Here is a 23742-nt window from a genome sequence, read left to right as displayed (position 1 = left end):
TCATTAAAGGATAGTATGGGGCCTGGCGGTCTGTAAATGAAGTGGATGGTGATAGTGCTTGTGTGCGTTGTGGATAGTTTGAGGGTGAGTAATTCCGCTGATGTCAGTGATTGGTTTTGTATGTGTCTAATGTTGATGGAACTTTTTGCAATAACGGCTACTCCACCACCTTTAGCTGTTTGTCTGTCTGCACGGTAGATGGTATAGTCATTGGGTATAGCAAGTGATAGAGAGGGGCCAGATGCTGGGTGGAGCCAGGTCTCTGTAATAGCTATGAAGTCGAGATCATTGACGGTAATAATGTCGGCAATGTCTAAGGCATGGGCGACTACAGATCTCGCATTGATGAGTGCACCTTTAATGGTTTCGGTGGTGATGCATGATTTTTTGGTGTGGGTGCGGGGGGAGGGTGCGATCAGGCCGTGTGATATCTGGTCTGTCGGAAGTGTAGGGCGTGTGCAGTGAGGGGCAGATTTGGTTAAGGTTATGTTTTGTTTGTTGCCTAGATTGGGGAAGGATGCGGGTGTGTGTGTTCTGGATCTGAGTCGGGTGAGTCTCGATAATCCTGAGCAGGGATAGGATCTGCTGGTAGTGAGGTTCGTGATAGTGGGTTGGCCGATGGGAGTAGTTTGTGATGCTTCTTGGGGGCTGGGGGTGTCTGCTATGCGATGAGAGTCAATGGAGGAGGTAGGCTGGAAGGGGTTGATGTTGGGTAGGAAGGGGGTGGGGCAGGGTATGGGATAATGTCTGGGGCAGGCTAGTCTGCTGAGGCCGTTGGGGTGTAAGCGAAAGTGTGACCCTGTACAAGGGGTGTCATGGGGGACCAGGCAGAATGGGAACATAATGAGGAAGGTCCAGGTTATCATGTCTGAGTTTAGAGGGACTGACGCACAAAATCGTCAGAGAGAAGCTAGTGCGCAATGTTAGTACACAATGGTGCTGCAGTGAGGGTACTAGCGCAGAGAATCGGAGAAATGCTAGTGCACAGTGCTGATACCCAGTACTAATACACAGTGTACTCTAAGCGACCATAAGGCATTACACAGTGTCACAGTAGTCTCTAAGCGACCATAAGGCACTACACAATGTCACAGTAGTCTCTAAGCGACCATAAGGCACAACACAAGTGGTCACAGTGGTCTCTACGCGACCATAAGGCACTACACAATGTTGCAGTGGTCTCTACGCGACCATAAGGCACTTACACAATGTCACAGTAGTCTCTAAGCGACCATAAGGCACTACACAATGTCACAGTAGTCTCTAAGCGACCATAAGGCACAACACAAGTGGTCACAGTGGTCTCTACGCGACCATAAGGCACTACACAATGTTGCAGTGGTCTCTACGCGACCATAAGGCACTTACACAATGTCACAGTAGTCTCTAAGCGACCATAAGGCACTACACAATGTCACAGTAGTCTCTAAGCCACCATAAGGCACAACACAAGTGGTAATGGTATGAGGATAAATGGTGCAAAGAGATGGTGACAATGCAGACAGAGAGTGACTGCGCACAGAGAGTGACTGCGCACAGAGAGTTTGACAATGCAGCGAGAGATGGACAGCTTGCTAGGGAGAATTTTCATTCTGCGCGAATTTCTCCCACCTTAGAGACCCCCAGCTCTTTTGCTGGACTTGGGACTTTTTTAATTTTAACTCCTGAATGAGCGGGACCTTTTTCTCACTCCCTCATGTGTTTTTGCTTGATTAGGATTTTATGTTATCACTGTTTTTGGAGTCTGACAAACTCCATAGGCATCTGCTTTTGTATAGTGATACACAGCACCCTCAGTGCAGTGCAGGTTTAAATACATTTTCTTGGGTGAACTACTGCTCTCAAGAATGGTAAGTTGACATTGATCTTACTTACCTTTTTACAATGTAGGTCCAGCACACACCATTTTATGTGGAGGGCTGTGGGGGGTTACCTAGTAGCCCCTTATCCTACTTTCTCATGTAATTTTTTGTTTTGTTACCCTCACTACTCTAAATGGCTGGTGGCAGTGGTTTACTTTTTACTACCAGTATGCTTTTTTACAGCAGGCTGAAACCTGGGCTGCAGTACAGCACCCAATGGTGACCATTTTGTCAAAATGGCCCCGGTCTTCTTTTCTTGCCATTTCTGTATGTGAGGTCTTTCTTGGCTTTTACTCTGTGTTGAGGCAGGGTTGAGCCTTTTGTGTTTTGCCTTTGGTGGGCTTCAGCCCTGAAGTCCGCCCCTGGCTCCAGTTTGTCTCGAAGTACAGGAAGTGAGGGAGGGTCTGAAACTCCCCTGTCCTTGTCCATAGGTGTGCCTAATTGAAACCAGTCCTAATTTGCCGGCTGACTGTCTGGGAAGGATAGCCACCCTGCTGTGATTGACAGCCTAGGGCTGTGAATGAATGAGAACAAGCTTAAAAGGCGAGCTGCTGCATCGAGAGCCCGTAGCTGCCGAAGTCTTTTTCCGAGTACTGCTGCAGGAGCCCTGCAGACGCCCTCCCTCTTGTCTCCACAACTCAGGCTCAGGAACAAGGGTCTGCTTGGCTGTAGCAAGACGGAACCCAACTGGATCACTTTCTTCAAACCAGTGGTACTTTTTGGGCTTGGGGTATTTACCTTATTGCCTTAAGTCGTGTTTTCTCACTTGAGAAGTGCACTGGCTTACTTAGGTTTTCTTGAACTATCTGACTTTGTGAAAGACTTTTATCCAAGAAGTGCATCAGAACTATAAACTGTATCCAAATGACTTTGGCTGTCGTGGCTCCTTAAAGACACCCTTCTGATCTTTCGACTTTGGCATTGCTTGTCCCTTCATGGGTTGGCCAAGGCTTACCTAGATTTAAATTAGGGATTCAAACGGTCTTCATTTTATGAGAAAGTATATTCTAACCTTTTTTTTTTTTGTCCTTAACCCTTCCTTCCTGAAACTCAGAGTGTAAAAAATGTATATTGGTGTTTACGATAAATGCAATACTATCCTTGTTATTGAAGTCACTTCAGGGTGTAGGAGAAGTGTATTAGCATATCCAAAGAGTATTTGCCAACTTTGACTCTGTAAATTGATTCCGAAGATTGCTTGACTGTAAAAAACAATTGCATTTTTAAAGAAAGTTTAACTAAAACGTATGTGTAAATATATATCTAACTGAAACCTTGAGTGTAAGTGTTTTTTGGTTACTTGTATTGAATGATTTCATCTGTACAGCTCTACAGCTCACATTTACCTCTTAGTTAGGTCTGGCTGCTCAGCCACACTACTAACGTGTGTAGCACAAACCTATACCGAAAGGTGGGTTACCTAATACTAAGTAGGTAAGTCTTGTGTAGTCTCACACATTGTGACTGCACAAATTCTTACCTAACAGTGCACAGAGAGAGGGACAGCGCACCGAGAGAGGGACGGCGCCATACAAGCCCATCCTCCGTGCAGTGCCCCCAGATTGCCCTGCACATCACCCTGCCAGAAGCAGAGTGTAGTTCCAGACCGGAGGCCTCCACCCCCTTGCCCAACGTTGAAGCATCCCCTATCCCTGCCATCCATGGTGAAGGCCAGCCCCAAAAATGACCTGTCTCAATCCCAAGTGATCCGGTCACAGGTAGCTCTTTACCCGATCCCCAGTCCCCTCGCATGCCATTCCCAGCCCATGCTTGCTGCCCAAATTGCCAGGTTAATCAAGGGTTGCCCTTGATGACATAAACTCTGCACCACCCAGATGATGCATGCAATTTCCTTTTACGTTTATAGGCAAGACGGTAGCCAATATGTGGACCCTACATACCCAATACAAAGTTGCAAAAATCTCTACAAGTTAGTTGTGGAAGGCGCATAACATTAGAGCGTGTGCCTCAGCCTGGCCATGATTTGGGAAACAGCTCTGAGGTCTGTCTCCCCAAAACCTTTAACATCAATTTGCAAAGGCCTGTGTAATGCCAATCGCTTTTTACTGCCGGAAAACCCTAGCGCTGAACCACCAATGTGGCACCCAGAGGCTAATGCACCTAACCGAGACTGCAGCGCAAACCAAGAGCAGGGGAAGGTACCTTAGCGCAGCAGCCAGGTATGGATGCTGCAGGCGCAAGATCTCATTCCCTGACCCCCCACCCCAACTCACCGACTCCAGCAGCACATGAAAGAAAAGTTGCAGCACTGGAAAAGCATGAAAGGGTGCAAACTGCATGCTGAAAGAAGTTCTTTGAGATGGGTGGTGAGTAACGGGCAAAGAAGAGGACGACGGGAGTCCCTATTGAGACAGCCAGAGAAAAAAGAGGGAAGGGGTGCAGGAGGAAGCCCAGGTTACTTAATATCACTTTGAAGTTTAGATAGTTTCCACAAGTGTTAAGACTTTCCACCCAATATCACAATGGTTGCCTTGCTCATGCTCACTCGAACGAGAACTCTTCCACCAGTGCTTAGGGGAACAAAAAAGTGCAGACACTGACCTCTTTGAATTTTGAATGGGCACCCAAAGACGATAATCTCGGCAGATGCACTTGACAGCGTTGTGTATCACCCCTGGGCAAATCTGTGTCTTCCTGTGCCTCAGGGGGGAAGGGAAGGGAAGGGAAGGGAAGGGAAGGGAAGACAAGGACAGGACTGACTGACTGACTAATGGTTACATCATCGTCTATCTAATCAGTAGAACAACACTGGTTCCCCTACTTTGCAACATGGTGTGATCATCGCCAGAGGTCTGCCCAAATCATTATCATAGTGGAGCGAAACTATTATTGTAACGTTCTACTAGCTGGCACATCCTCAAAAAACCTAAAAAGACTCAGTCATTCAAAATCATGCCCTTAGAGCGGCACTTAACATCCCGAAACAGGATCACATCACACAGGCCAGGCAAGATGCCCACTGGCTCCCCGTGAAGGAGCGGATCACATTCAAAACCCTCACTCTGACTCACAAGTGCCTTACTCTCACAGCTCCACCCTACCTTTCGGAAACCATTGTCAGAAACACCTCCTCGCGTCCCGAAAGATCCTGCCACTCCAACCAACTACGCATCCCACCCATTAAAAGGGTCAAAGTGCATGGGATTGGAAAGTGCTGGAATGCCCTTCCCAATTCATTTAGAGCCGAGACCTCACTATCAGCATTCAGGAAAGTGCTCAAAGCAACACTCTTCAACTAATATAGCTGGCTCCTCCTCCCTTGCCCATGCTCCCCCCCCCCCTCCAGCCCACCTCCTGTTCCCTCCTCTACTACTTATGTACATATGTATAAATGTATCATGGAGCTTCTTATGTAAATATGTATAAAGTGTATCATGTAGCTAAGTATGTGTCCTGTAACAGCACCTCGATGCCTCAGGGCTGCGGCGCTCCTTTTTCTGTAACTAAGCATGCTTTCTTCTAACAGCGCCTCAATGCCTCAGGGCTATTCCGCGCTTTATTAATGTTAATTAAAACAAAAAAATGTTGCCATAATTTGGAGAGCTGCGAAGCAGACTGAACCTTAAATATATTAAAAAATGAAACTATATTGCTGTGTGTATCCCCCCCCCCTAGCCCTGGTATAACTGTTTCAGTAAGAACGCTGCCCCGGTCCTACAAGAACTGCATGCACACTGCACGAGCTGCAGCCTCTGGCAAACACGCTGACTGTGCTAGCGCACATGGAACAACCAACCCACCCCCTGTCGTCAGACGAAACCACAACAGCTTTCCTCAGCCCTGTGAGATCCACTGTTCCAAATTTCAGAGCCAAATGCCCTGCTGTACAAATGGGGTGGCGAGCCAACACAGCACTATCGCTGCCCTGCAGGCACCTACAAGCTGTAACTTCCACTCCTATTGCTTACTGATGGTCTGAAAGACCCTCTTCCCAAACCGTTGTGATGCTGACTTTGCACAGCTTCTACTGCTGTATTTCTCCGCTGCTTCCTCGACAGCTACGATGCGCGTGCCGCCCTTACAGATGCACACAGAGCACAGACAACACTGCTGCTGCACTTACAGTACGACGCTTCGCCTATATGCTTAAGGTTGCCTCATACTTTGAAAGCTTTATTCTAATTTTTAAGCAAGGTAGCTCTTTGGTGGCCTCACCAGCTCCTGAAAATCAGTGCACAGCCAGTTGCCATGCCAATGATAGACTGCCCCCAAACTCTCCTTTCTCCAGCATGGTGTCTGGCACAGGATTCACATGCTCATGAATATTCCCCGTCGTCAGGCTGGGAATCCTCGGTAAAAGAAAAAAAAATGTCACTTTCACTTACAAACTGTGTTACTCCTTTAAACCCATTACTGTCCTCTGGTCGTATTGCTCCCATTCAATGATAGTCCTCTCCCTAAGCCCCTCCTATGGTAGCCTCTTCAGATTTTTACAGCACGCTTCAGTGTTGGGAGTCCTCAAGTTTACTCTGTGAGCTACTTCTATGTTTTTTCATGTTTTTCAACAGAAAAAGCTTCTATTTTTGTTCCAGAAGCGCCTGTGTGCTCTCTTCTCTATCTGCCAACAAAGGGGATCTGTTTTCAGTGAATTTCAGCACCCCTCAAGGTTGAAGATCATCGAAGTTTGCAGAAGGCCATTGGGCCTACTTTGCGCCCTGCGACCATGACAGAGGAGAAGGAGGAAGGAAGATCACTCTTCGTCCTGCACCAAGTGTGGGTTACAGAATGTGTTTGTTGAGGAGAAGTAACTGCAATGCGAGATTTGCCTCGGTTTCTCCAAGAAGTCGACGAAGGATAGGCCCAGTAGACTGGCGGCGTGGCTGAACTCCAAGGCCTCTGCCTCGTTCTCTGAGCAGGGCCATGCCTCACTCAGGACTGGCCCGTCCGAGGAGCGGCCCTCTAAGTCCTTTGAGGGCGCCTCATCCATGGGGGGCTCAAGACCAGGCCAAGAACTGCAAGTGCGCCCTGCAGTGGACAGGGCGCGATCACCATCACAATCAGTCTCCATTGCCATCTGAAAATTGAACTCCTCCTCTAAAAGGATATCGTCCAACCTGGCTAAGCTGCGGGAGAAGCCTGAGAAGCCACGGACGGAGGAGAAGGCCAAACTGGCCAAAAAGTCCCAATCAGCGCAGGATAAATCTTCAACGATTGAGCTGGTGGCGGCTGCTCTTACGAAGGGGGCTGACCCAGTGAGGCTAGCCCTCATAGCGCAGGTGGTGTCCCTGCCCCTGAGGGGTGAAACCGCTGCATTGACTTTGGTGAAGTCTGCTAGCAACAGTAAGACAGACACGAGTGATCACAGTTCAAGGGTGTTTTAACTGAATGCTGGGCGGAAAAACGCCTACTCTAAACCTAAATCTAAGATGGGAACAAGCGTTGACCATAAAATGAAAATTAAGGCAGTCCCTGTGGCGTTGCCAAATTTTAAAAAAGGCCTATATTAAGAAACCTATTGCCAAACCTCACAACTAGTACAAAAAGGGTGTGGGATAGTTTTTAAGAAAAGAAAGAAGTGTTCGTAAATATGTCCGGATGTGGTAGCTTGGAACTCCCTTCCCCATGTTTGAAGCACGGGTAAGATGGGAGCTTGGAGCACAGCAGGCACTCGAGCTTTCTGAACAAGAATAAACAGTTCCAATGGCAGCAATCCGGACCGTTGATGGCCAAGTCTCGTTTCTTCTTGAAAGGCTCTTGCCTTCGAGGGCCTGAGTTATTTACAAAACAAACAAATATAAAAGCTCTTCTTGCAGTTCACGTTGCAGGAAGGTTTCACCCTTGGATCCCTATCTTCTGGGGCTGACCCTTCAAAAACAGTTCCTCTTTAATAGGTTTTGGGTGATGAGTACACCCCTAGATCTCCCTCCGTCGGGCTCGGACCCGTCTCAATGTTGGCCTCCCTCTGCCGGGTTCCTAATGGCTTTCAACAAGTCTTTCTACTCTGGTTCTCACAAGTCTGTTCAACAGTTTGCTGTGAACCTCCCTTTCCTGGGTTCACTTGATCAGGGTGATAACTGCTGACCCTTCTTTGACAAGCGGGACAGTGTTCTTCTCCTGTCTTGTTGTGTCTTTTGGTTTCTCCCTCGGTCGGGCTTAAGTTCCAAAACGACCACCGGAACGGTGTACTTCTCCTGTCCCCTTCTTAGCGTCTCAGTATGTTTTCAAACGGTTCACAATGGACATTTCTTGCTTTGTAGATGCTGTTTCTCGGGACTCAGCCTTTTCCCCCCTTCCTGTTAGCACCCATCTTCTGGGTTCACTCTTGCCAACTTTGCATTCACTTTCACTTGTAATGTTTACGGGATTCACTTCCCCTTTTACTTTCACCATGCAGGATTCACTTCCCTGTTTCTCAAGTTTGTGGATCAAAGTCTTTCGATTTGTACAAGGATTTTGCTAGACCTAGAGTATGACCACTTTGGCCTCTTCTGGCAGCTCTCCTACGGCCTTCTCGTTTCTGTAGTTTTCTTGAAACGGGGATCGACCATAGTCTCGGAGCGACACCCACATCGTGCTGGTTCGCTCTGCAGCTGGTCTCCCCTCAACACTTTTGCAGTTCGTTCATATTTCAATGCAGTTCATACTACCACTTTGTGCTTCTCATTCAACACACCCCGGCTTTTATCAGTTCTCCCCTCGACTCACCGGCTGTGATGAACCGCTTGGCTTTCTGCTTTATTTGAGTCAAGGCCGTTAGCACAGTACCAGGCGTTTCTCTCACTCATGCTTATCAGCGTCAACACTCTCTGTGTACCGTTGTCTGCGGTCTTGGGTTCTCCTCCACAAAGGTTCTGCTGGTCTGGCATGAAAAGGGCAAGGTCACTGGTCTCCTTGCCACCCTCTCACTTCCTGCTGCTTTTCTCCTTCTCTTGAACTGCTGCCCCCAGGTAGCAGTCTTGTTGTGCTGTTTGCTGTGCTCATAGTGTGCTCTCTCGCTCCACCTTTTATCCCTGTGGAGAAAAGGAGAGGTCTTCAGGTGTGCGCGATTCAAGTTAATTACTTTACTTTGCCTGACCCTTGCGTCGGCACAGGGAGTGTGGGTATCAGAAATGGGGGTTGGGGGGGTTTGCAAAATGGACAAGAATGACCAGGATGTAGAACAGAGTGGATTGTGGGAGCGGTAGTGAGTAGTCAAAGCGGGTTGGGAAGGCGGATAATGATAAACAAAGGGACAGGAACAAGGATGGGGAGTATTCGAATGGAGACCGGTGAACAATGATTCTGGGAGTTATGCTTTTTGACTGTAACCGGGTTTGGGACCTTAGAGGATTGATTATGTGTGGGAGGGGATGTTTGATCATAATGGGAGGACGGGAGGCAAATGCAATACAGCCCACGAAAGCCTCTGATATCTTGCCCTCCTCTCCTTCTCTGGCAAGATACCACGTCTCCCTTTGGGCATTCTCCTGAGCCTAACCCCATGCTCCCCTACCCAGATAATCTTTTCCCACTCGTCTGCCTTTTGGGTCGGATTAAGAGAAGGTCCTCCCTTTCGTGGCCACCCGAATAAGGGACTTGAGGTTTGCTAGGTGAGATACACTCAAGTATTTCACAGCGTAACTGACATACAAAGGGTAATGAGAAACCAAAAATTATTTTTGCCTTAATAAATGTTTGAAAGGACCATTGTATTATACAATGATTGGACATTGATTTGCGAGTTGAGACAACTTGAACAAAAGCAGGACTAATATTACAGGCACCGAGTGTGGTCACCAGCATGGGTGTATCTGTTTTTCTGGTGATGGGTTAAGTTAATGAAATGGAGCTTACTCAACAGGCGATTACAGGTTGTTTTTGATTGTTTTAGGATTGGTTATATTGTGTGGAGTGGGATTGTAAACCAAAGGCAGGACAATCCAAGGAATGTTCAAGGACTCTGCATTAAGGCTTGAGGAGGCAGTATGGAAGCCTTACAATTTAAGGTACGGCACATATGCACAAGTAATTGGTGGGTCCGTACGTAGAATGGGGCTTGCAGTAGGGATTAGTGATTGAGAAAGCTCTGTAGATGGATGTATACAAATTATTTTGTGTGCAGGGCGATGGCAGCAAGTTGATCATGCCTACTAGTCAGGTGGTTGGTGAGGACATATGATGTTGAGCAAGTGAAGCCTTGACCTCAAATAAGTTTAGAAGACAATGGTAATTATAATCTATGGTGTTAGATTGTGATACACGATAATGGTGCACGATTATGGGAAACTGAGATGCCAATTTGTCATTGGTTGACAACCTATACATAGCTTCTAGAGAGTTTCTAGGTGGTTGGTACTTGGTGTGATACTACAATAGCCAGAAATGGTGTTTCACACTACTTTTTGAAAAGTTGGAACCCTGGAAGGAGGCTAATCAATAAACCATTGCATTTTGCATTTTTCTTTCCCTTTCTGTATTGTTTTGCTTAGAAACCCTTAAACCATGTATGGATCAGCGTTTGGTTCGTATTGTTACCTTTTTGTTTTTCTTGTTGTATAACATACTGCAAACTAATGAATGTAAGCTATTTGCAAATTATTATTTTTTTTATTTTTTATTTGAATCTGTGGGATGGTATTCTATCCCTGAGGAAGACCTCAGGGAGGTGGTCAAACAATGTGTTGGCAGCTAAACCAGTAAAAGATATATGCCAAACCTGGACGGTGGTAGACTTTGTTTCAAAACGAGTGTAATTCACAAGCAATGGTGTTTGGGTATGATGCTATTGGTTCAGTACACAAGTCTATAGGTGTCTGAAACGCTGCTCTTTTTTGTCTTCTGGCATGCCTGTCTGGAATCGGTTCCAACTGGGAGGCCGCCTGTCTTGGAAGGACAGTCACCTCCCAAAGTTTGAAATTTGCATGACTTTTGATTCGCTGGGTTCCTGGCTTAAATTTGAGGAACCTGAGGCAAAAGACAAGTCGACCACTGGAACAGAAGAATCAAAGAAGACAACCAGAGATGCCTGCAGCACCTTCCAGCCAGCGGATAAGACTGCTGAAGTGACTGCTGTTGTCCTGATCCTGTTTTCAAATTGACTGGAAGAGTACCACTTCCTACATTGGACTGGTGGAAATAAATTATTTTCTAAGGCGAGCTTCAATTTGGGCCATCCCTCAATGTGCTGCAACCTTCCTGGGCCGAAAACCGCCAATAGCAGGGGACCTGCAACCACTTTGCGGTGCATCGTTTTTCCATGACTGATTCCTCCTGAAACTCTGATGGACTCCTTCCGGACCTCCAGAGGCAAGATTCCCCTCCTCAAAGTCCCCTTACCAGAGTACAGGACAGAGGAATCAAGAAGAATCGACCGGACGAGAACCGTTTTTCATTGGAGTCTGCGGAAAGGTGCCAAAACCTGCGTTAAACCACAAGGAATCCTTTGCTTGAAGTCCCTTCCCTCGACTGTTGCTGCAAAATACCTTACAGAGTCCCTCCTTTCGTCACCCTGACCAAGGAACAGGAGACCGTGTCTACCGCTGCTGCATCGTGAAGCGTCCAGCTTCAACTTATCCATCATTCCTAAGGTCCTGTGAGGCTCAGGGTGATACTTACCTACAGTCTTTCTGTCGCTCCTTTTGTTGCTGTAGTGCTGATTACGGTGTTCACCCATAGATGTTCTCCCAGGCTGAATGCTTGTGCGCATACATGAAGCCATTCCTGAGATCCCTGAACTCTTTTTGAACAATAAAAGCTTGCTACTTACTTGTAATTGAAGAATACACTCGAACTGTGCCTTTTCTAAAGCTTTCTCTTACCTTCTTTCCCTCCAATCCAACTTTGAAGAACTCATACCTAGATGGGGAGGGACTGCTACAGCCTTTAGGCCTCAAATGTATTACAAGTCTTGAAAAGTTCTCACTTGCTAATGTTGGGGGTGGTCATACATTTTAATTCTACAACAGAATATTTTGAATTACTATAATGTTGGTTTTACTTACCTTTTGAATTGCATTCATCAATAATTCTTTACATTGTTGTTTACTCAGCAAGTATTGAATTGTTTTTCTCGTTTATTAGCTTTGAAAAAGTGCTTACATATCTGAAGATTTATCTTTGCCTTGTGTATATAAAATAAATAACTATTTTGATATCATTTCAAGTGTGTAAGTGGGACCATATATGTACTTTGTACTGACCTACAGCTCACATCTTCCTCCTAAAAAAAGCCTGGCTGCTCTGCCATACTACCAAAACTTTGAGTAGTTGACTTATTCTAGAAATTGGGGCTCTGTATAACATGGGGATAGTTCTATAAAGTCCTATTATAAGTGGACTCTAGAAAGAACTGCCCTTACAGAACCACACTCAGTGCTATTTTCTCCAGTCTGTTGCATATACTCTGTTGGCCATTCCCTTTACTTTGTACTGTTATACTGTGTTGTTTCGGTCACTACTTCTTCACCTTCACACCCCTCTTAGAAGTATAGCCTGCCCTCAGCCCACGTTGCCACAAAAGGCGAAGGGGGTATATCTTGATTGTCAATGTTGTACCTTTATGATTGTGTTGCGTTTTGGTTTGTAGAAATGTGAGGGCTGAGTGGGCCATATTAACCTTAATCATCCTTGATATGAATGCCATTTATAACGAGCCTATACATAAGTGTTTCATCCAATTCGTCACATATATAAAACAGTTCACAGTATTTTCTGTAGCTTACATATTTGACTTCCTGGTAGTAGCTTCTGATGTTCACAGCAACATAGACTACACAAGCCTTTCATTCCGTGAGTTACATATGTAACAATATTTGCAATAGCAAATTAATTTTGTGATTTTTAAAATGTGCTTAGGATACTCTCTAGTATACACCATTAACAAGACCCATCTTGTATTCAGCTGTAAGCAGTTCTTCTGATGACAGTGATTCAGGGACAGATGAAGAAATAAAAAGTGAAGAGAGCGACATTGAAGAAAAGCAGGAAATGGTATGTTGAGTGTATTTTTAAATATTATTAAAGTTTATTTAAACGCCGGTCGGTGAAGAATTAGCTCTCTGCTCTCTTGGCATTCCAAACTGCTTGAAAGTAGACTTTGGCCTTAGAATGTTTGGTTATTTGCAGAGTGTATCAATGCATCTAAAAGATGCAGGTTTTTCTTCAAAGGTTAAATAACATAGCTAATAGGAATATGCACATCTAGGGTTGCCCACCCAATTTCACCATTACTTCTTTTTTTTTTTACTCACTTAAGGTTCTTGTTGAATCAGTTGCAAGATTAAAGCAAATAATGTAAATGTTTTGAAACGTAGGCATGCATTTTTCTACACATCTAGCTTTACTTCATTAGCAGCAAAGAGTAACCGCGTACCCACAACTGCCACCCTAAAACATGAGCAAAAGAACCATCAACAACAAAAGTAAATTCTGGCGGTGCCTGTACTTTCAAGTATATATACTTTTTTATATAATTAGAAGTGTAAGTGCTTCTTTGCTGTGCCTGTCTAACGATTCAGTGTTCTTACCTACAGCTCACATATCTTCCTCTTAAGATAAGCCTGACTGCTCTGCCACTCTGCCAAGGTCCTGAGCTAGTACAGTCTGATACTAAGAGTTGGGAATCTACAAACCACTGGGAAAGCGTACTAAAGTCTTACCGCCAGTAGGACTTTAGAAAAACTCCCCTAACACACTGCACAGACGATACTGTGTACTGCAATAGTAAAATACAGATGCCATTGAAAACGATAGAGGAAAGCCGACTCCATAAAAGTTGACCAATAAGGGTTCCCAAAGTCACAGAAAAAGAATGAGTGAGGAAAAGGGTTCCCACTCACTCATGCGGGTCAGAAATAAACTAATAGTCCAGCAGACGGCGCTGGGGGACTCACTAAGTGGAGAGACACCCAAGTGGAAATTCTACCTAACATTGACCACCTCAGGAAACCTCCAGGGAGTGAAGATGGATTGCAGCAAGATGCACCATGGTGAGGCAGCGACAGGCGATCTTCGAAGGATAAACAAAGGAGCAGGCCCAGCACAGCTTACACTGAAGCAAAAAGGCTGAAAATGAAGGAAGAGACGTCTTGTTGCACAAACTGAAGATCATCCAAGTTCCAAGGATGAACTCTGAACAGCGACTGCTTTAACGAGATAGCCCAGACAAATGATGGTCAGTCCACTCGTTGGTCCAGGGACACTTCTGAAGGCTCAGAAGTCATGAATCCTCGAGCAGGGGTCAAGAGTGGTTGTTCCCACCGGTATAGTGTTCGAAGCACCGACAATGGGCAGAGGAGCCAGTGCTTGACCAGGACAGCACTGGAGTCAATGCTCGTCAGCCTCAAGGTCTGTCATCGGATGGTTAGCGGGCTGCGCTACGTCATAGAGACCTTGACTCGGCGATGATCTATCATATGGCTGCACAAACCCTAATTGTATCCAAGATTTGGGCTGGGAGCATGCCCGTGCCCACCAATGTTAAGGCTCTTCACCATTCAAACAAGCAGTGGGTTTCCAATCATGGGTAGCTATTGGCAAAAATAATTGCCAACCAACAGACATTCAGGCACCCTGAATGCGTACTGGGACCAGACAGTCTCACCCCCCTCCTCTGAGTGAACACACAAACCGCCCCTTTGCCCGTGAAAGCAGCATGTTTGGCATTTCCTGACCTGAGAAGGCAGGAAGAAGGCCAAAGAACAATATGGCCGGAGGACAAGCGAACCCCTAGTGGTACAGCCATCTTGGGTGCTAGCCACCCATAGTAGTCATTTGCAGTAACTGCAAAAGTAAACTTACTAAAACACAGCTGAAACATAACTGCTGACACCAGCTTGTGCTAGGCACGTTGTAAAAGTAACTAAAGAGCCAATACAGAAAAAGTTATACAGATACAAAGTTAAGGTTATGTGTGCAATTGTAACAATACAAGAAATTCACAAATATAGTCTTTTACTACTGATAGTCTTAGGTAGTAGTCGGTTTCCCCATATGAATGGGCAAAAGGGCAAGGGAAGTAACGCAGAAGGCTTTACTTACCTCTAAATCTGGGCATGTTTCAAAATAAAGCAAAAATGAAGTGGCCCATAGAAATCTAAGGGGGGAAAGCAGCAAAAACAGTGTTTTCTTAACAGTGTGACTATATAGTGTAGGCGCACTCGAAAGCACGCTGTTTGCTGTGGGAGACCCTTTTTGAAATTGTGTGCTGAGACGGATACGGTCCCCTTCTTTCTTCCAGTCAGGACTGATTTGTCTTGCCGCTCGGTGAGTCCGCAGTGGAGCGGATGTCCTTTGCAGGCACACAGGAAGTTGCCTGACCGATCTGGGCGGAAAGTAAATATCTAAATTGACATTGAAATTGAGATTGTTCATACAACATCTATTGCTAGCCTTCTCTATCCCACATGACCTAAAACTTCCTTTCTTACTTTTTCTAGCTGTTACCTCATTGGGCCCGTTTTGGCAAAGCCCACTTTTGATCCCGCCCACTCCTATTTCATAAGCAGTGTGTGTAGCGCACTCGCACGCACATGGAAGCACTTGAAAGCATGCTGTTTGCTGTTCGCGGTTCGTGTTTCGTGGTGCGTGTGCTCGGGTGATTTTTCATTAACCCAAAAAGTCTTGGTGTGCAAGGGGGGTGGGGGGCCCTGATCTGGAGTTTCATGTGCGCAGTTATGCTGCTAACCTATAGCAACATTTGAATTTGGGTGCTGTGTGTATTAATATCTCTGTATTGTGGTACATATACGCTGTGGTGGAGTGTGATCTAAATAGCGGATAGTATGGGCAAAGCTAAACTAGCCGCGATTCGTAAAGACCACAGGGCGGATTTCTTCACTGCAGTCAGTACTCGAAGGGCTAGCCTGGCACGTGCGGCGGCGCTTCCTTTGCCTGCCCCGTGTGTAGATGAAGAGGAACTGCTTCAATGTGCACAGGATTGTTGTGTAGAAATTAGGAATTTAGAGGAAAATATGGATCCCTCCCCACCAATGTTTGGCGATTACGAGATGGAAGGGGTACATAAGGATTTACACCAGGGGGACAAGGTTGTTGAAATTGATGCTTTTGATCCGGACACTCTGGCTATTTTTATTCCTGATGACACTCTGTCGGATCCCATATATGATATCCTCTTGGGGGGCATAAATGAATTTCCACCAGCCGGTGACATGACAACGATGCTAGCTATCTTCAACCGAGCTATTCTGGTTGAACTCAGAAAACACAATGATTTGTTGGTATCAATGGTAACGGCTATCGACAACATCCCAAAAGCTCTATCGGTTTCACTCATACCCATTGTTAAATGTGTAGAGGTACTGCCTATGGGTTTATCAGACATATTGGTGCCCTTAGTTAAGGAGACAATGGTAACATGGAGTGCTGAATTGAAATCTGTATGCAATTCAGAGGGGATTGGAACAGGAAGTTGTCAGCTGGATTTACTCTTTCAGCCAAAAGACGTAATACTAAAAAAGAACAAGGTAATCCCTACATTTTCTGAAATTGTGGCCAACTCTGTGAAACAGGGTACTGTTACATCTAAAATTTCACCTAAGGGCAATGACATAATTGAAGGTTCAGGGATGGATGATATGCATTCTAGAGTATCAAAAAAACAAGCGAAGAAAAATAACAAAGCAAAAAAAGCTGACTTAAAAAACAAATCCTCTAGAAAATTCGAGAGACCTTGACATGAAACACATGATTGAGGAGGATGATTCGGATGAAGGTGTCTGTGGCGTCTCACTTTGGCGGTGCTCAGATGAAGGCCTCCGAAACTGAGAAAACTGCTGATCAGGCAACTCAGAGTGAATATGAAGGAGGAGTGGATGGAATGTATGAGGCTATGAAAAAAGAAAAAATACGTTTGTGGATAATACGAACAGACTGGAAAACGGTTTGAGTGACATTTTCAAAATCTTCAAGGGCTCGATGAGTACCTCGGTTAAGGATGCTGACTCCCTAGGTACTAAGGAGCCATTTAGTATGTTAGTAATAATATTGGTAAAGAACATGCCAAAGATAACTACATACATAATGATTCTGGGGATGTAGCTAAGCCTCGAACGAGACCGATTGTACAATCGGTAAATACGGGTTTATACCCCAAAGATACTACTAATGTTAATACATTGCCTTTTACAAATAAAACAGTGGTAGACTCCGGTAGAAAAGTTGATGAGGGCATTGTTGCAGGGTGTTAAAGATTGACTCCACAATCTTCACCCTGCACCAACTGATACCCAAATAAATGTGGAGGATTTTCTCAGAAATGTGGAGGATTTGATGAATGAAAATAAAAGACTGAAAGAAAAAGATAAAGTAATGGACCACAAGAATAAGAGTGTGAGCACAAATGGGAAGGAAATTCTACTACATACCGAGATGACTAATGTGGTGCGAACAGAAAATGCTATCATACAGGATGAATCCACTGATACAAGTAAAAATTTGAAGGTAAAAGAACAGGATCAAATTGGTGAACTCTTAAAAAACATGTATGATATTGTGGAAGAAAACAAGAGGCTTAGAAATAAAGATATTCTGTTGAATTGCCAAAAAAAAGATGATGGTTTATCGGATCAAGAGAGAAATGAACGCGATTACCGCTCCTATGTAACGGGGGGATGATAGGTGGTACAACGAAAAAGCATCACATGTTACTAAATATGTGCAGGAGCTCAGACCTTTGGTATTTCCAAATATGCCTGGTCTGATATTATGCTCCTTATTTAAAGATGAGAGAAATCGACCGCTAAATAGATCTTATATTCTCTCTCTATTTTCGGGGATATCTGAACTCAAACTTATTACTTCTGCAGATATCCACTTGGTTGATTTCACAGATATTGAAAGATTGGGTTTGTAAGACTGGTTATTCCATCTCCCTTGGTTCGATCAATGATGCTGAAAGAGGCAGAAGCCTTGCAACGCATGGGTTTCGATCTCTTCCCATTTAAAGACCAGTCCACTTCAGCGCAAGCCCCTGACAGAGGTGGGCCAATATTGCCGGAAAGCGATGATCGGATGAATTACCCTACTAATCAAAGAACTGATGATGTCTCAGAAAAACAAGATTGGAGATGCTTGGCTCTCTCTTTGCGTGACGCAATCTCTAATCTAAAAGAATTGGGTAAACCTGCATAGCTAGAAACCATAAGTTGAAATTGCTTAGCTGGAATTCTCGCGGCAATTTCAATCTTTTCAACAAAGAGTCACTTATGATAGATTTATATGGTTTTGATTTAATTTTGCTGCAAGAAACTTGGTTGACCGCTCATGTGGGCTGGGAAGATTTTGTAGTGGAGGACCTTTGTGCTATAAAAGGTTCTAGGGGCAGACCTAACTGTGGATTGCTTACGGCCTCTAAAGAGTCCTCTGGGTTGCTAAATAAGAATACTTGGAAACTAGGTCAATCGTTTCTCTTAACCAATTACTCTGTTGGAGAGGGTTTGAATCTTTTCTCACTACTGGTTATTAATGTTTACTGGAATGCCAATGAATTATTTGATCAACAGCTGGAAATCGAATTACTTGACCTAGGCAAGCAAATAGACCTGTGGTCTATGGATAACCTAAGTGGTCAAATAATAGCGGACAACCTAAATGCAGGTTGTGACGTGGACAGCCTGATGGGAGAATTTTTGTATCTTAAGATGTTGACCATTGGAACTGGTAGTCAGAAACTTAGAGGATTCCTATGGCTAAAATATACTGAATTGTGGGGACTAAAGAGGATATCCAATGACCATCACACATGGAATCCGAGGGGCTGTGTATCTACTATTGATTATATTTTCTTAACTGCTAAATTGAGTTTCTCTGTGTCACGTTTTGAAGTGAAGACTGTCTTGACAAGTGACCATTGCATGTTGATAATGGAGTTTGAATTTACAATCTGTGAGAGGGCCAAACAGTGTTATAATAAGGATCTTTTGCTTAACACCGCAAACCATAGGATTAAATGGTCCTTCAATTTGACTAACACATTTACCTCTACTCTGACTGCTGAATATGAAAACACTAATTTGGGACAACGTTTGCATATGTTCTCGATAAAAGAATTTGACAGCATCATTAGATCCAAAATTAAGGACTTTTTTGAACATATGCCCTGTAGATCAGTCCAGATAACACATCATAAACATGCAATGGACATAGAGGTTTACGAAAGAAAAAGAGAACTTAATAGTGAACTCCGCAAATTATGGAAACTGAGTAAAACTGTTCCGAGCTATTGGGTCTCCATGAAACGTTTAAAGCAATCATACAAAAACTGGTTGAGGAGCCATAGATGTATCATTGCACAACGAGATGGTGAACGTATGTTAGGAGCAATGAGAGGGGTGACATCCTCAAATTTCTGGCAATTGATGAACAATGTGGATTCGACTCAAGCATTAACAATGGTAAACCCAATCCCTGAGACTATCTGGGCAGGTCATTTTGCTAAGATGTATAAGACTAATGATCAGTGTTACTCACCTCATGGAGTGAGTTCTACCTTTTGGACACTAAAATGTGAAGTAGCTACAATAATGAGTCTTATAAGAACATCTAAAAACACGGGGGCCCCTGGTTTAAACAATCTTAGTAATAAGGTATTAAAATCTGATCCCTTCCTATGGGCAAGAATTCTATGTATCCTTTTCAAAGACGTGTGTATAGTTAAAACCATTCCGCAATCCTGGAGGGTGTCTGTTGCCATTCCGGTGTTCAAAAAGGGCTCCAGATTGCTGCCTAGCAACTACAGACCTATAGTCATTGCGGATTCAGATTCCAAAATATTTGCATCTTTGGTATTGATAGATGTTCAGAGGTGGATGGATGATAATCATATACTCAGCATGAACCAAGTGGGTTTTAGAAAAAACTGTGCTACGGACTGTGGTGGCTTAGTCTTGCGATGTTTGCAAAGCAAAACTTGGGTCAAGGGGAAGAGTCAAACTTTCGTTGCATCAATGGACCTTAGCAAGGCGTTTAACCTTGTTGATAGGCCTATGCTATGGCATAAATTAAAATCTTTAACAATGCCAAATCATTTGCTGAACATAATTATTGAGCTCTTTACCGATACAAGGCTAGTCGTACGAATGAACACTGTCGGGGATCTCTCTTCCCAGATTGTAACAAGCAACGGTTTACGACAAGGATGTATGCTGGCCCCTACTATTTTCAATCTTTGTTAGTGCAGCTCAATATGCCTTTGCGAATGGGGGGGGGTCTGGTGTCACCCAAACTGAATGAAAAGGGGTATTTCATGGTTGGCTTATGCCGACGATTTTCTCCTCATGGATAACACCAAAATGGGTTTGCAGCGCCTAATCAAGACTTTTGAACAGTTTATTAGTAACCTATACTTAAAAATTAATCCGTCCAAAACTATTATAATCCGAATGGGACGGGCCAATAAGAAGCAGGAATCTTTCTCATGGTTTTGTGAGGGTAAACTGATTAAGCCTCAAAAAGCATTTAAATATCTTAGATACTGCTTCACCGGTACTGAATCGTTCACCTTGTTTAAAAATCAACTTAAGGCCAAAGCAGAAGTGGCTTTAAGACAGATGCAAGTGTTGGAAAGAACATTTGGAGGCTTTACGATGAAACCCATGAGGGAATTTTACCTAACGAAAGTGGTCCCACGGATTACCTATGGCCTAGAAATCTTTCCTATTGATATCGTTGATTTTTTGAAAACTCTGGAAGGAATCGTCTGAAGGGTGCTGTTGTTCTTTTTGCCAAATTGTATACCCATTGAAGTATTGAGATACGAATTGGGTTTGCAATCCCTCCACTCGTTGGTCGCAACAAAAAGGCTTATGTTATGGAGAAAATGCAAACTTTCTGGGGTTACCAACTTTTATGCGGAAGCAGGTGCTGATTTTTCTTGTCCATTCATGAGTGCTCTAAATAATGAAATTGAGACGATGATAGAAGTAACTGGTATTGCTAAATGTACTTTTATGAACAAACCCAATAAATGTAAACAGATCATTAGAGGCATGGACTGGTCTCTGACAAAGAGTAAAGTGTTAGCAGCCAAATTGTATAATCAGGTTCATTCTTTTTCGAAATTTTTGCTGGTTATGGAGAATTACTTGATAAAATATCCTTCAAGGAGGTTTAGAAATTCTTATGAGATTTAGACTTAATGTTATGCACACTTATTGTATATTAAATATAAGAAATCCTTTGGAGGAAAAGAAATTGTGTTGATTCTGCAATGTGTTTGAAACAGATGAGACTCTAGAACACGTTATGCTGAGATGTCCCGATTTGTTAAAACAAAGAACTGAATACTTTGCAGATTTATTTGACAATAGTTTTAGTAATGATCCCAATTATATATGGTACAAAATGAGAAATGGATACACATCGATTTTGAATATCCGTGTTATTTCCTTTTTAAAAACAGTATGTGATTTAAGTTACATGTCTTGACTCCTGAATTTTGTTTTACTGTTTGTACTTGTTCTTTTTATGTATTTTAAAAAAATGTGTATATTGCGATTGTGAAATTCTTAATGCCTTCTTATTCTTTCTTTTCTTTTGTGACTATTTTGTAAAGGTTTTTGATAAACCATGAACAAATAAACGAAAAAAAATATATAGTGAAGGCACAGAACTGTGGGAGTAGGGTGCAGGCAGGTCCCAATTACGACCAAACTAAATGGCATATTCTAATGGCACCCTACAGTACCCAGTAAACATTTTGTTTGACTAGACTTACATTACATCTGATAATCTTTCAATTAGTGCAACCACTATGAGTAATCTAACATCTGTTGGCCCTTGCATGGCTGCAGACACACACTTGCCTGAAACTGTATTTGTGCAAATGCATCCCTTGATAACGACTCTCACCCTATTTTTTATAGAAAGAGGAACAGGAGGTTCACGTGAAAAGGGAAATGGAAGAAAGAACAATAAGTATTGACATTCCAGAGGTTTTAAAGAAGAAGCTTGAGGAGGACTGCTATTACATCAACAAGAGAAAAAGGGTATGATGACCCATGTCTGAATCTCAGACTGTATTTCCAGTTTTCTGAATTCAAGCTGCATTTTCATTTTTTCTAATTCTAGGACCTGCTCAGCTGACATATTAGATACAGGTAGGGCTGAGGTCAGAGGATTGGCAGGTGGATTAATATTTATACTTTCATCCACATCATCTTCTACCTCATCTGGAAGTTGAGGGTCAAACTTTGACCATTATCTTCTAGATCCATTCTGGAAGCAGGAGTTACAGGCCTGCTTACAGTTTGGTAATCCAACAAGCTTTTTTTCCTTTTTGTACTTGGACACTTATCTTTACACATTTCTTTCAGTTTTTCAACAGTAAGAGACATAAAAGCTTCTGCCTACTAGTTTTCCATAGTGACCTGGACGATGGATTATTTGTATGCAATACAACCAGAAATCGGTGTAATCCAACCTACACAAATGCCACCAGCTGTACAACCAATGTTAGGAAAGTTTTCCTAAAGTTATACTGGCAGTAAGATTTTAGTGTACACTATCCCAGTGGTGTCGATCCCCAGTATCAGTCTGTACTAGCTCAGGACCTTGGTAGTGTGGCAGAGCAGTCAGGCTTATCTTAAGAGGAAGATGTGAGCTGTAGGTAAGTACACTGAATCTTAGCTATACCGGCACAACAAAGAAGCATTTACGCATATATTTATATGAAAATATATATATTTATTATATTTACACGAGAATCACTTTAAATACTTCAAATGTTTACGGTAGAACACTTAGGAATACTAGATAATACACTTCAAAGGGCACTTTCACTTTTGCGTGTGTTTGCAGTTACATTTGTAGCAACGTTGGAAAGGGAAAAGACAAGGTTTTTGTATTATCGGTAATTGCGCACTCGTGCTGTTTTCAACAGGTCATACGGTAATGCATTTACTTGGCAAACACATATAGAAGTCACTTAAAGTGTGGAAAATAACGAGACGGTTTCTTCGCGTGGCAAGTCTTTTGTCCACAAACGCACGCCTAGCTAGAGGCAGTTCGGAGAGGGCTTGATGTCCTGCAGATTTCTTCCAGTGTCTAAAGTTATTAAAGCAGCAAGTTGGCAACAACATAAAAATGGACTCGAAGGGGCACAAGCAGCGGCTTGGGTCTGAGGTAAGAGGGGGTTGCCCTGGACACCTACGTGCACTCCAACGCTCTTGAGCAGCTTCTTGGAATCAGGTAAGCAATACCCTTTTCCCCACAGTACCTTTGGTTTGAAGCAAGTGTTCGTATTGGCTTCTTAGCAATGTGGCAGCTCTGGTCCCGACCTCTGGATTGCTTGTTCTTGTGACTAAAGGCAGGACAATGGACGGTGTCTCTTTGCAGCAGTCTAGAGAGAGGGATGACCTGTAGCACGACTTCCAGCAACTTCTTGGTTCACTCTGCTGTTTTGGCGCATTTTCAGCAGCATCAACAAAGGACGCGGTTTGCCCGGTCAATCTTCTTCACTTCCGGCAGTCCCACACTCTGGTGAGGGGGTCTGGGCGAGTTGGATCGGATCTCTGGAGAGTCCTTACGGTTTCAGCAAAGATTTGGACAGATTCAGCCTTTCCGCAATAATGCACTCGAAATGGGCAGCAGGTCTCCTGGTATTGGGGTTCCGCAGCTCTGGAAGCTCCTTGGACCTTGGGAGATGGCTTGTTTCACAGCTCGTCTTGGGACTCGTCCCCACCAGCCAAAGGGAAGGTATCGTCCTCTTCGGAGCTCCTCTGTCGCATAGGAAACGGGGTCAGGACAGAAGTGGTCACTTCACGGTCTTGCAAAGCATCTGCAGGCGTCTCTGGTCGTCTTCTTCATCAGTTACTTCTGTTTCCTGTGGATGACTTGCTTTGCACTCCAGAAGCCTCACCTTTTATACAGTTCCAGCACACACTCCTCTGCAATCTCTCTCAGCTTTTTAGAGAAAGGGGCATTG

General features: G+C 43.9%; 1 protein-coding gene across 1 annotated transcript in view; it reads left to right on the top strand.

The window, feature by feature from the left end:
* The window catches only part of MSL3 (MSL complex subunit 3), a 263983-nt gene that overhangs the window by 113705 nt on the left and 126536 nt on the right, over positions 1 to 23742 (top strand). Inside the window, exons 5-6 of the mRNA XM_069640759.1 lie at positions 12703 to 12791; positions 21683 to 21805. Of these exons, the coding sequence (XP_069496860.1) occupies positions 12703 to 12791; positions 21683 to 21805 (212 nt within the window). The remainder of the gene's footprint in view (positions 1 to 12702; positions 12792 to 21682; positions 21806 to 23742) is intronic.

The sequence above is a fragment of the Ambystoma mexicanum genome, chromosome 7q (genome assembly GCF_040938575.1).
Source record: "Ambystoma mexicanum isolate Mex_15411 chromosome 7q, UKY_AmexF1_1, whole genome shotgun sequence".
Lineage (NCBI taxonomy): Eukaryota > Metazoa > Chordata > Amphibia > Caudata > Ambystomatidae > Ambystoma > Ambystoma mexicanum.
This window is presented reverse-complemented; position numbering and strand designations above follow the sequence as displayed.